This window comes from Martes martes (genome assembly GCF_963455335.1).
Source record: "Martes martes genome assembly, chromosome: 7".
NCBI lineage: Eukaryota > Metazoa > Chordata > Mammalia > Carnivora > Mustelidae > Martes > Martes martes.
Window position 1 is genome coordinate 45,881,234 of NC_137894.1, and position 14,440 is coordinate 45,895,673.

At 40.5% G+C, this 14,440-nt stretch overlaps 1 protein-coding gene across 5 annotated transcripts in view; it reads right to left on the reverse strand.

Annotated features, from left to right (window-relative positions):
- INTS14 (integrator complex subunit 14) overlaps positions 1–13,049 on the reverse strand; it is a 30,626-nt gene extending 17,577 nt beyond the window's left edge. Inside the window, exons 1-7 of one of the 5 annotated variants that reach the window (XM_080808398.1) lie at positions 12,949–13,003; positions 11,820–11,899; positions 7,894–8,177; positions 6,191–6,298; positions 2,451–2,606; positions 1,546–1,664; positions 955–1,097 (exon numbers count right to left, since the gene is read on the reverse strand). In XM_080808398.1, coding sequence (XP_080664524.1) covers positions 955–1,097; positions 1,546–1,664; positions 2,451–2,606; positions 6,191–6,298; positions 7,894–8,115 — 748 coding nt within the window. In that variant the 5' untranslated portion in view covers positions 8,116–8,177; positions 11,820–11,899; positions 12,949–13,003. Of the gene's footprint in view, positions 1–954; positions 1,098–1,545; positions 1,665–2,450; positions 2,607–6,190; positions 6,299–7,893; positions 8,178–11,815; positions 11,900–12,590; positions 12,681–12,948 lie in introns of those variants that run through there. The other 4 variants (XM_080808397.1, XM_080808399.1, XM_080808396.1 and 1 more) reach the window with 4 other exon arrangements.
- Positions 13,050–14,440: the final 1,391 nt, after the last annotated feature.

Below are 14,440 nucleotides of genomic sequence, written 5' to 3' on the forward strand. Positions count from 1 at the left end.
CTGGTCTGAAGGCAACAAAACATTTGGCACAGCTTAACACACTGCAGTAGTCCATAAAAGAGATGGATGTTGACTTCCAGACAGCCAGAGGCTAAAGGCACAAAAAATAAAAAGCCTCTGCATGCCCTTTACTCTCAGACTCCTTCAAATCTGCACACCCATAAGTGAAATGAATATTTACTATGCACTTAATTCTATTATAACTGGTTGACTGGACATTTACCTGGTGAACACCTACTAAGCATCAGATGCTATGCTAGGCACTGAAGGTACAACGGTGAAACAGTGATGGCTGAATGTGTACCCACCACTCAAGGAGTCCATCCATCAACTGGAGATAACTCTCCTCTCCACTCTTCCTCATGACTTCTGACTCACTCTGCCAATCTCAGCCAAGCACACCTCCAGCACAAACCAGAGAAAAGCAGTAGCATGTTTCCTTTTAGTGAAAATACAAGCAGCAGGGCTCGAGGGGTACGGTGTATCAGAGTGGAGACCTTAGAGAGACCATGACTCATCTAGAGATTCTACTCACCTAGCCAGTCAGTATGAGAGGAAGTGACTTGTCCAGGATCACACAGGAAGAATCACACAGCCAAATCTAGAAGCTAGCTCTTCACAGATGATCTTAATTATGATGCTAATCAATCTTAGTATCTCTATTAAGAATTATTTCAGGGATTTCATGGCTAGTGAATCTGGTCATGATTTCCAACTCTCATAATTTGTGGCTATAGTTACTAGGATTGGCAATCACCATGAAATACCACAAGCCTGCCACCATTCTGGCAATGCCTCCTTCCATTCAAAATGTATACACTGGTGATGACAACAGCACCCTAGTGTCAGAATTTACATTTCTTTTTAACCCTCCTGGATAGAGAAGATGCGAGAAGTTATAAGAAAATAAAGATAACAAAAGAACTAAGAAGAAAGTTAAAAAAAACACATCACCTGTGTTGATGACTTTAGGGATGGGATCGATTTCCTCATCTACAACAAAGGGCTCTGGTCTGGGGAAGACCTGCACATCAGCAGTGAGGTGGCCACACTTGAGAACAGCGTGGAAAGGTGTATATGCCAGATCTATCAGTTTTCTAGAATATGATGATTAATTGTTATAAGAAGAGTATTTCTATGATACATATCATTTATTTCAAGTAATTTTTTCAAGATGTTAAGTTTATTTTTCCCTTCAAATCAATTCTTAAAACTATGATCTGACCATTTGTGAAACAACAAAATCTGACATTTTTGGCGAGGAAATTTCAATTCTGAAAAGCCCAAAAGCAAGTTAATCTTTTGAAACTGCTGAGTCATTGTAAGGAAGTCAGTATCTACAGGCATTATTGATTTAGTCCCACTTAATTTAAAAGGGAATGAACTTTAAAAAATCACTACTACCAATCATTTTGCCTGAAAATTGTGCAACTCGGGGAAAATGAAATGACAATAATTAGAAATAGTGAAACAGACATTATAGCTGAATATCAAATTATAATAATAGATTGTAAGAAGGCAAATAAGCTGTAAGCTTATACTTACCCAAACATAGACTGTACATTTTTCAAGCACAGGGGGCCATCGATAGTAAAAATCTGTCCTTCGCCATTGTTTAAATCTATGAGACGTTCAAGGCAATCCAAGGAATCAGTACTCTGAAGCTACAAAGCAAAACAGATGACCCTTTTAAAGTGGCACACAATGCCAAATTATTATCAGCACACCAAGGTCACACCCATCACAATAACACAGGCAATAAATAACAGAGATGATTTTTTTAAACAACCTGAGGCGAAAATAGCTATAACAATTTTGCTTCAAGGTTACCAAGAGGAATGCTATATAAAATGATACCAGTAGAGCTATTTTACTCAGAAGTAGTTTTGCAAAGATTCTCAGAAGTGACCACAGTTGGTATTTACACAGTATCTTCTCTCCAAAGTGTTTCTAACATCTTTTTGGTGAGAACTATCACTATCTACATTTCACAGATAGAAAAACTGAGGTGAACAAATGTTAAATAACTTTCCCAAATAAATGGGAAAAGCAGGAAGTAGAGTTTAATAAAGCATACTTCACAGTAATGTTACTTTACCAAAAAAGTTCAAGTACATTTCTGTCAGTGTTTCTGGTGGAATTGGCATAAGAATTTCTAAACAAGGTAAATGTCTAATACCAAAAAGAACATTTTAACTCTTATGCATCCGAAGAGTCTTTGTGGGAAGCAGGATAGATAACAACTCCTGCCAGCTATGTTTCCAGAAATGGACAACACTCTAAATCTTCAAAAAGCATTTGAGACCTAGAGTCTTCCGAATTTAGTGATTAGCCTCAGCTGAAAGCAATGAAGTTCGATGTTATAGTATATACAATATAAAACTAATGGAATATACTAAAAATAAAGTCCTAAAATGTATCCAATCAAACTAAAAAGAACTCAGTATTACCTCCTCCAAATTTGCCATGCACATGATGTATAACTTAGATGGGAAAGGAAAAGGTAGCGGAAACCTGTTGCTCTCGCCTCGTTGACTATGAGTAGCTAGGGAATGCCGCAGTGACCCTCTACCAATGCCAAGACAGCCATCTGTCACCAGAACAACCTGTTTGCAAGGAATGAGAGGAGGTTTGTTCATGAAATAACATATTTATTTAAAGCAGTCTCATTTCTCCCTAATGACATTTACACTGAAAAACCCACCTCGGCAGGGAGACAAGCAACAAGATGAATAAATCTCAAAAACATTCTGTCAAGTGAAAGAGGACACATTGCATGATTCTCTATATGAGGTTCTAGAACAGGTACAACAAAGCTAAGATAAATCAAATAGAAGCTGTGGGGTGTTGGGGGGATATAGACTAGAAAGGGGAAAGTGAAGAGACTTTGGTGGGTAATGGAAACGTGCTAGATCTTAACTGGAGTGGTGATTACACATAGGTATGTGCATGTGTCAAAACTCAGTAAACTACGTGTTTAACATCTATGCACTTTCCTGTATTTTATCTAATTAAACCTAAAAAATAGTACCTATTTATAAACACTTAAAATCATAACCAACTCATACTAAAATTGTATTAAAACTAGAACCTGGCACCTAAGGTACTGGATGTCAAGAATGACATGTGGTTCTATTTTACAAGTGACCCTAGGAAGTGACCCAAGGTCAGAAGTCTGACCTTGACACTATTTTCAAAGATGACAAACTCTATCCATGGTCAATTAAAATGACAACTGCTTTAAAAATATATTTATAGGGGCGCCTGAGTGGCTCAGTCAGTTAAGCCTCTGCCTTCAGCTCAGGTCACGATCCCAAGGGTCCTGGGAGCGAGCCCTACATCAGGCTCTCTGGTCAGGGGGGAGCCTGCTTCTCCTTATGCCTGTGCCCTACCTACCTGTGCTCTCTGTCTAATGAATAAATAAAATCCTAAAAAAAAAAATGTATTTATAGGGGTGCCTGGGTGGCTCAGTTGGTTAAGTGTCTGACTTTTGATTTCAGCTCAGGTCATGATCTCAGGGTTGTCAAATTGAGCCCTGTGTCTGGCTCCGTGCTGGGCATGGAGCCTGCTCTTTCTCCCTCTGCCACTCTCCTGCTCTAAAAAAATGTATTTGTAGAAGCCATTTAACCAGATATAATAACCCTTTAAAGTACATTCTTAACCAATTTGTAATCTGAAAAAGCCTTCAAAATATACCAACAATGGACAACAGTTACAAATTATTTTTCTTCCTCACTGCCTCAGTGATCCTATGTGGTGGCAGATTTTCCAAGCATTCCAGGGGAGGATTATTTTTGCTCTTCCTACCCTAGCCTTGTAACTTGATAATAATGGGCCATTAAAGCACTATTAGGTGACTGCACCATGTGAAGTACCAAGACTGGCACTCATTTCTAAAGCCGAAGAATGCTCAATGGCAGTCACCTAGATGTCATTTTCTGGGAAGACAGTCAATTGACTAGATAAGGCAGTTTCCTCTTATACGAACAACTGCTATAATAACTGCTTATATAACAACTGCTAAGTAATGATTTACTTCTGCCCCTACTTTTTTCAGATGCTGTGTGATGAAATTTTTCATGCAATGTCAAAATGAGACAGACCACACAGATAATGAAGACACAGTCCAGCTATCTGAAACCCTGGTTAACAAATTTCCACATTAAAACAACTTTATTTGACAGTAACTGATTATAAAAATAATCACTAATAACTTCTATCTCTAGTATGGTATTCTGGACCTGGTTCACTCTAAAACTCATCAAACAAACCTAAGTGGAGCCCTCAGGGTATAAGACATCTCAAATTCAGATTCTTCCTTTTGTAAAGGAAGAAAAAATATTAACAGGCAGAAGGCTGTGTGTTGCACAAGACCTTGCTTGTTACAAATTTTCTGAATTTCTTCTCTAAAATGACTGAAGCAGCAGCAAAGGAAACTGCTATCCACTAGCTTCCAGTTCAGAAGATACTGACAACAAAATTTCACTTATTCAATACACAATATATTCTTAGGATATTCTGTATGCAGATTTACCAAATAATATTTATGAAATGCCAAACATTTTTATTTCTGAAAAGAAAGTGATCAAAAGGCATTTATGGCATTCATTAAAATGATTTCACCTTTTAGTAATAGCTCAGGGTCTTCATTAACCCATGAGCTCATACTCTGTAAAACAGGTGGTTTTGTAGTAAGAGAAAAACGAACTTAAAAGTCAGGTTTACTGAGATATAATTTACATGCAATAAAATTCATCCTTCTTAGTATATAGTTCTGGGAGTTCCGACAACTACATTTCGTGAGCAACCACTTCTACAATTAAGATAAAGACCAGTCCTGGCACTTCCCATTTTCCCTTGTGCTTCATTTGAGTCAATTCCCTACTGTTCCTTCACCCCCAAGCAGCCACAATCTTATTTTTAGTTAAAAAATAAATATCAGTGATGCCACTGACACTACTGAGGAACTGGTGTTTGACCATATAACAAAAATTCATACACTATGGCCTACTGCCTGTTTTTGTAAATAAAGTCATTTATGTACTTATTATCTGTGGCTGCTTTCATGCTATGACAGTGGAATTGAGAAGTTGTCACAAACATCAAAAAGCTTGCTGATTCCTATTGCAGATTACTCTAATTTTCCTTTTAGTGATTTGTTTTCTCCTTTAAAATATACTACCACTTCTCAAAGCACAAGCGTATTTACTTTTGTGCTTTGTTGCAATACATTCACAGATATTGCAGTTTTTACAAACTGAAGGTCTATGGCAGCCCTGCTCTGAGCAAGTTTATCGGTGCCATTTTTCTAACGGTATTTGCTCACTTCGTGTTTCTGTGTCACATGGTGGTAATTCTTGCAATATTTCAAACTTTTTCATTATTATTATCTTTGTTACAGTGATCTGTGACCAGTGATTATGACTTGCTGAAAGTTCAGATGATGGCTAGCATTTTAGCAATAAAGTATTTTTTAATTAAGGTATAGACATTATATCTTTTAGACATAATGCTATCGTACACTTAATAGACTACAGTACAGTGTAAACAATTTTATACATACTGGAAAACCAGAAACTTCAATGGACTCAACTTTATGCAATGTCAGCTTTATTCTGATAGTTTGAACCAAACACACAGTATCTCCAAGGTATGTTTATAGCATACCTGTTTATAGCAAACTTCCAATTCTTTTCTCCTAATACTCTGTTCTCATTTGATGCTAATGTGGACCTACCATGGACCTGAAGGGCAACAGATCATATGACATTCATACTCATCACTTCTAGACAACTCAGTTGAGGTGGTCAAACATTTGCTAAATAAATGCTACACCGAGATAAGGAAGACTGACTATCATGTACTGATGTTTATAATTCTATCACTCAAAATTATAATTATCCCTTACAGGGAGTGTTCTGAAACTCTACTGTGAGCCCTTCGTGTTTTATACAAACAGTACTAGTTTGCAATAAGCCAATTTGCTAGGAGAATGCTTTCCTTAAGGCATAACTGTGTGTTTTCTGAGCATATTAGTGTTGACTTAGTGCCTTCTTTTAAAAAGATACCAATAATGTATAATGCAGTTCATACAAATTATAATGCGGCTGTGTCAGAGCCTAAAGAAAATCAAATCACCTCAGTGGTTAATGGTTTTAACTTAGGGCAGTGAAAAGGAATTGATCATTACCTGGCAAGGAATCGCACCACCCCATTCTTGCTGAACGATATTGCAAACACCAACTAACGCAGATTCTAAGCAGGTTTTATCATAATCATCCATATTACTTAGTGCTTCCTGATTGAATAAAAGATAAAATTGCTCATTATTTTTTACTGTTTTGTTATTAGAGAACGACATAAACTGTTCAAAGCATGAATGTTACACAGGCGACATTGTGTTTCTGAGAGCCCCAAAGCATATTTTCTCAAAGAAAAATGGTAAAACAGGCTTCTTCAACCACAAAGGACATTTAAAAGAGCTTCCCTTTATTCCATTCTCAAGTGAGAGTGAACAGTCCACCATAGCTTTGTAAGGGAACCCTGAAGAAAGTAACTAAAATGAAGAACTTCTAAACCCACCAAAAAAAAAAAAAAGACAAAAATTGAGTCCTAACTATATTATAAACACCAACCTAGGCACTTTATATGCATTTAGTTATCTCAACACTCTGTAAAGCATAAATTATTAACCTATTTTTAAAATGAGGAAACAAAGGTGCAGAAGGATGGGGTAACTCTCCCAGGCTGCATGCCTTGATGTGGCAGAATCTAGATTTAACCCCCATCAGTAGGATTCCAGGGCACCTGGCTTTCACGACTACTCTGAACAACTCAGATATCAACTCTCTAAATTTCAAAACTGCTGAACATCCAAAATCCTTAGTTTACCTATTCATTTACAAGAAATCCAGTGCAATTTTTTAAGAGCTTTTGAGTACCATTAAAAAAAAACTGAGAAAATAAGTGATTTAACAAAATTTTATTACTTATTATTTAAAAAAAAAAAAAAACTACACTGATCCTGGATCTCTAACCTGCCCAACAAGTATTAAATGGTTTTAATTCCACACTCATTGACCATTATGAGGTACTGCTGGAAATAATAACTTAGAGATGTTGTCAGAAAGTAAATTCTCTGGCATATCACAGACAACACCTTATGAACTATCAACTGAGGTTTAAAAATTATAATTTCTTGGCATCTGTAAAACAAAGGTTATTTATTGGAAATATTATTTTGAATTACTCTAGAATAAAGGTTTTTATAAGGAAGGGCTATTTTTCATCTAAAGTTTTATAGGAAAGTAGAAAATAATAAAGTGTTGAATTTAAAGTACCCTGAATCTTAGAGAATGGGGAACTACATCCTGATATGCTCTCCTTTCCACAGAAAATTCCAGAAAACTCAGAGAAGAAAATAAGGCAACAACTCAGAGCTCAAATTCAATAGCTCTACCAAAGGCATAAGGCCTTTATTACTGGTTGTGAATCTTTGTTTTACAGCTATACTCAGATATTATGCCTATAGACTGATGGTTTTAATAAGTGAGTCTGTTTTATAGCTATATTCAGATATCATATCCATACACTTAACATTAAATAAGTCCAAGTTCTATGGGGCATTGGGGCGGCACAGTCGGTTGAGCATCTGACTCTTGGTTTTCGCTCAGGTCTTGATCTCAGGGTCCTGAGATCATTGCGTTTAGTGCTCAGCACCGAGACTGCTTTGAGGTTCTCTCTCCCTCTGCTCCTCCCCCTCCCCCAATAAATGGATAAATCTTAAAAAAAAAAAAAATTCCAAGTTATAAATATTCAGTGCAATATGATAACACTATTTTCCTTCCTAAAAATCGGGACCCTGTACATATAATAACTCATTACTTTTTATACCTGAAGTGTGTTGTAATCTCTTGTGAAGGGAACCATCAGCTCCCAAAGTGAGGAAAAAACCACCAGGGCTGTAAACTCAAGCTTGTAATTTGTGGCCATGTGCTCGAACAGCATCGTCAAACCATGGGCTGCTAGGTGCTTACGCTGATATTCCTCAGACCCCTCGATCGATACAGGTCGGGTCATGGAAAGGGATACGTCCATTACCACCACTGTTGGCATGATGAAAATGATCCCAGTGTTCCCGGTCAGAGTGCAGACAAACAGCTATGAACAGAGAAATGCTGTAGAAAATAAATATGATTAGGTCTTACATGTTACAGAGAGAAAAAAGGTTTTTCTCCCCCCACCCTAATTTTAACCAAAATTTGCAGAAATGAGTGAAGGCAAACCTCATTTAAGTTGAGGTAAAGGCAAAACTGCAGAGACTTCAGAGGGAGGAAAGCAAGCAACTTAATTCACTGTGTGAACAACTCCTAGAATCACCCACTAAATGGCCATAAGTCAAGGACCACAAGCTTATTTTTTTTTTAAAGATTTTATTTATTTATTTGAGAGAGAGTGAGAGAGAAAGCACAAGCAGGGAGAGGGGCAGAGGAAGAGGGAGAAGTGGATTCCCCTGCTGAGCAGAGAACCCAATGTGGAGCTCAATCCCAGGACCCTGGAGCCTGGACTGGAGCCTAAGGCAGCCACTTAACCGATGAACCACCCAGGTGCCCCAAGGACCACATATTTCTATTAAAAAATATATTAAATTCAGGTAGCCCTTGACTTTCATAATTTTAAAGTTTATACAACTGAATATAACAAATCCTACATCGCCTCTCCAACACTTAATTTATGAAGGAACATTTCTAATTGTCACATGGTGGTGCTTTTTGACAAGCAACGCTTTTTTGGGGGCACCATCACTTTCTTAATCAATACAGCAGTAATTGTGTGTTTATTTAATTATCTTGTTGCTTGATGCCTTTTTTATTATTAAAATGAATGTAAAATGTAAAAATGAAAGGGCTAGTAGAGTCATAATCCAACTTAGACAAAGCTGGAAATCATTATGCAGGACAAAAGTAGTAAACTACTACTAGCTCAGTAATACTGTATGTAAATTGGGAAACAATGCTTTAATTGTGAGGGATATAAGAACAAAATGAAAGAAAGAGTATATAGGCCAGCTGACATTATCTCAGGAAATTGTGTATAAAAGTCAGTATGCAGAGGGCAGCCTGGGTGGCTCAGTTGGGTAAGCATCTGACTCTTGGTTTTGGCTTAGGTTATGATCTCAAGATCTTGGAATTGAGCCCCACATCAGGTTCCATGCTTGGCAGTGCTTGAGATCTTCCTTTCCATTTTTTCTTCTCCCTCTGTCCCTCCCCCAGCTCAGGCTCTCTCTAAATAAATAAATACATAAATACATAAATTAATAAAATCTTCCAAAAAAAGTCAATATGCAGAAGAGATGGAGAAAACAGAGTCCTTTAAAATTATGGATTGAGTATTAGCATGAAGAAAACATTTCTGTTCTCAAAAATAAACAAGAAAGTTCAGATACACAGACCTGCTCATGGGGACACAACTTGCTGCTACCCTGTTGAAGAGCAAATTATAGTCTATTGACATAATGAACTCTTATATAGCTATAAATAAAAGACATGTATTTAAATATGAGAAATATTTATATAAAATACCAGTAACTGAGAAAAGCAGGTCATAGGATTGTATGTATATACTAATATATATTAATCCTGACAGTATATACCGTCAGGAACTCAGAACATAATGGTTCATGGAAGCAAGATTATAAACAGTTTAGACTGTATGTATATACTAATTGTATGTATATACTAATTGCACATTCGTAAAACTCACTGCATATATACAATTAGGGAAGACTCTGGATGGACAAAACTGGTTAGAAATTAAATGCTCGCTAATTTCTTTTTTGGAACTTTTTTTAAATTTAAAGATTTAATTTATTTATTTGACAGAGAGACATAGTGAGAGAGGAAACACAAGCAGGGGGAGTGGTAGAGGAAGAAGCAGACTTCCTGACAAGCAGGGAGCCTGATGTGGGGCTTGAACCCAGGGTCCTGGGATCATGATCTGAGCTGAAGGCAGACACTTAACAACTGAGCCACCCAGGGGCCCTCTTTTTTGGAACTTACTTCAGAAACACTTAACATTGGCCAAACTGCTTGTTACAGTGAAGAATCCAACTACAAATGCATTATATTCTAAAATTCCATTTGTAAATAGGCTGTCAGGAACTCAGAACATAATGGTTCATGGAAGCAAGGTTATAAATAGGGGTCAGGCACTCAAGTGAAGTAGGAAAAGCCTTTTTACCACATAGCGGCCTAAGACACATTTCAAATACAGTAATGCCTCATGAATCTAACATCAATAAAGATCAAATGAGGGATATAAATTACTTTCCCAGACTCTTTAAAATTCCAAAATGTTTAGCCATTTTGGTAGACAAAATTAAAATATGTATCCCTCTTTTCTGCCTCATTAAACACTGTGCAAAACATAATCTACTCTATGATGACTTGGCATCACCACTCTAAACACCAATACTGCCTAGCACCCTGCTGTTCTCAGGTTTGGTGTTTTGTTTTTGTTTTTGGTTCCCCCCACCCCCCCAGGATTGTGTGCTGCAGAACACTGTTCTGGAGAGATGCTCCAAGAAAAGTGAGTTCAGGCATTAATAAAAACACTGAAAAGTTCTAGAGCAAAAAATCCAGTTTGATTTGTAACCCTGTGTTTCCCATTTAACCCTTTTCTACATAATTACCATGAAGGTTCCATAAAACAGGGATTATGTAGAATACACACAGAAACAATGCCTTGTATTCAAGGGATCCAGGCTGTTGTGCTGTTTTGGTGCCTTTTTATGATTAATTTTTAGTCCATCAGCTTGCAGTCTATTTAACTCAGTAATTCCCCAATTTGCTTGTTCTTGGCTACTATGGGCCAGAAAGCCAGGTCATCAAGCTTGTTAAAACTGCGCCCAAAGTCAAACTCTACAGGTTCTCAGAGCCTGTGGCTTTCAACTTGGTGCTACTTCATCTTCTCAGTTTATTTTATTTTCTTTCTGGGTCTTACCTGTGCTGTTCAAGAAGTGAGGCCCTGTATAATATTGTTTCAATTATACTACATTAGCCCATAAGGTCACTGAGAGCAGGGACTGGGTCAGATTGTGCCCACCAACATCTCCTCAGAACCTATCATAGTAACTGGCACAGGGTATGTGCTTGACAAATATTTGATAATGAGTAATGAACTACCCCTAGGTACCACACAGAACATTCTTTGGCAAAACACAGGATGAATGTTAATTCGGGAAACCAGAAACACATTTCCTTCTCTCCTCCTCATTCAATCAAATACTAGAGGCTCCTGTGTCTCTGCCAACATGTAGAGCTTATCCAGCTCACATGGTAGTCCCATTTCCATGTAGACCCCTGTTCATCATTGAAAGTTGGGAAGGGACACCTGGGTGGTACAGTTGGTTAAGCCTCAGACTCTTGGTTTTGGCTCAGTTTATGATATGCGGTCGTGAGATCAAGCCCCTCACTGGATTCCACACTCAGTAGAGAGTCTGCTTAAGACTCTCTCTTCCTCTCCCTCTGCCCCTCACCCACCATGTGCACGCCTGCGCACAGGCACATGCTCTCTCTCAAATAAACAAATGTTCGGGGGGAGGAAAAAAAAGGTGGGGGGGGGTGTACCTGTGTGGCTCAATTGGTTGGGCAGGGGGCTACTGATTTTGCCTCAGGTCATGATCTCAGGGTTGTGAGACTGAGCCCTGCAGGAGGCTCTATGCTGTGTGAAGCCTCTGTACCATTCCCAGGAGTTTCACTGAGCAGGATTCCATTCAAATTTCTAGGGGCCCACCCATTCATGTTAGGGTTCTTACCAACCCTTAGGTTTCTGGCAGCTGAGTTCTCTCCCTCTGGCTCTGCCCTTTCCCACTGTAGGTACTGGCTCTCTCTCCCTCGCTCTTTAAAAAAAAAAAAAAAAAAAAGTTGGGTATATCATGGGAAGTATTTCCTCAACTCTTCAAGGAGACTGGGAAAGCATATACACAGACAGATTTAGATCAGGTATAAAAAAGCATTTCTGAGCCCTGAAATGCTCTGTAAGGGTGCCCATAGCCGGCAGTCTTGCCTTCTCCGCAAACACCTCTAGAGCTGGCTTCTTCTCCTTACTGATGTATTGGCGTCCATCCACCGTCTTAACAATGGGAAATCAAGGAAAACCATTACTTAAGTTGTAAGCACAGAATTAAAGGAGGGACTTGCATGTTCTTGAAGGATGATTCACTCCAGCACTCTAGGCCGGATTAAAAAAAAAAAATCCGTGCCCACCACAGTCCAGCAACTTTTTGAGAACGTGAAGTATTTCTCACTTGGGTTAATTCTCCCCCTTTCCCATAAGTACTATTTCAAGTGGTTTACATATAACGCTAAGACAACCGCAAGCCATCTTTCTCAACAGTCTAGGCCTGAGAACAGACCCCAGCCACCTGACTTGGCCTTAATGCCAAATCACCTAAACACGTTTACAACTTCCCCTGCAGCTGGCAAATGATTGCAAAAGAATCGATTCTGAGCTGTTTCGGTTTCCGAGAGTGATTCCACTCGAACTTCTCGGGTTTCTAGAGGTCCGGGCATTCATGTTAGCGTCCTTACCTACCCTCAGGTTTCTGCCAGCCTGACTTCCCTTGCCCTGAGGAGCGCCTCCCGAGTTCTCGGATACAACTTCATCTCGGAACCGCCAGCCTGGGAATACAGCATTTGAATCGCAGTCGGGGAGTGATTTTTTTTACCTCAAAATCAGTCCAAACCCCAAACTGTGATGTGGAAGTCTTATGGGCAGGGTGAACGAAAAGGGCCTGAGCAAGGGGCCCGAATCGGGCCCGCGACCCCGAGCTACCGAGCGTGGGGAGGCCGGGAGCCGGCTCCGCGTCTTTCCCCACCCCTGACCCCTTCTCCTGCAGCTCCACAAGCAACGAAGCACAGCCCGAGGCCCCCGGGCTCCCCCACTCACCCCGCGCCCATCGCCGGCACAGTCCGTCCGCATAAACTTTCCGCCCGCGCTCCGCGGCCGGAACGAAGAGGCCGCACGACAAAGGGAAGCCGGCGCCGGTCTGCGCACGGGGCTGGGCGGGGTTTTAAGGCCTGAGCGGCAGGGCTCTAGCGCTGCGGGGCCGCTAGGGGGCGCGCCCGACTCGGCGTCTCTCCACAGCGCTGGAACCGCCATGACCTCTCTTGCCAACATCCCCAACCTTGGGGAGCCCGGGCCCTGTCTTCCCTTCCTTCTCTTCCTCCCCGCGTCTCCCTTCTCGGGCTCTTCTCTCTTTCCTTCTGGCCCCCTGCCCACTTCCTCCTCTCTGAAGAGATACCTCTCCAGGCCCTTCACACTCCAGCCTCCAAACTCACCTGGGCCTGTTGGTGCACCTGCCTCACACTTGCTGACACGTGCTCCTCTTTGCCCACACTCTTGAAACCCCTCACTCACGTCCTCGAACCAGGTGACAGAATCTTCTCCAAACTCTTCTTTAACTACATGTCCTGCCTGAGGAGGGCTCCTGCTAAGCACACCATATATTTTTCTTAGCTGACCTGAGCCAATGGACAAGTTAAGACTTTCCCTCTGGGTCTCCTCAGCACGAGGCTCACTTTCTTTCCTCCACCCCCACTTCTCTAGGCCATTGCTTCTCCCGACAGTGTGACGTGTCTCGCTGAGGGATCTGCACTCAGACTTTCCTGTGAGGCCCCATGGGCCCTCCCTGTTTCACCTCTGGCCACCCGGTGCCCAGCAGCAGCCCCAGCCCGGTCCAGGTCTTTGAGGGGGCAAGAAGTAACTTTCTAACGACTAGGGAGCCAGGAAATGTCAGGGAGAAGCAGGCCTGGGTAGTTGTGGTTCAAAGAAACATGTTGTACCACACAGATTACAAGTGAGAACAGAAAAAGGCCTCTGCCTCTTTTTCCTTTAGTTGGTGGAATGGGGTGAGGTCCTCCTGGGGGTGAAACAAGGAGGGAGGATGCTTCAAACTGAACATCCCAATCTGTCTGACTTTTCACAGCTTGTTCTATGGGAGAGTGAAGGTTCCAGTTGTTTGTAGTTCTTTCCCCGACTCCTCCTAATGTCCAAGGTGGCCAAGGAAGAGAGTTAGTCCCTGAGGCTATCTCTGCCCGCATCAGGGCCTGGGGAGCTACAGATTGTCCTTTTTGCTTCAGAACTCCTTTCCCCAACTTGGTTAACCTCCTGTCTCAAAACCTTGTTATGCTTGAATATAATGGGATCTAGGTAAGTAAGACTGCATCCTGATTACTTGGTCACAGTTTCTAACTCTTTCCCTCGTGGGAGGGATGTGGCCAAGAATGTGTGGACACGGGACTTGTCTAGTTACCCCTAAAGTGGTGATGACTCAGCCAGAGGGTAGCAGTTCTCCTGGTAGTTCCAGCTTAGCTCCATGGACTGATTCCTTACTTTCCCCAGTTCTTTTCTTTTCTTTCTTTCTTTCTTTTTTTTTTTT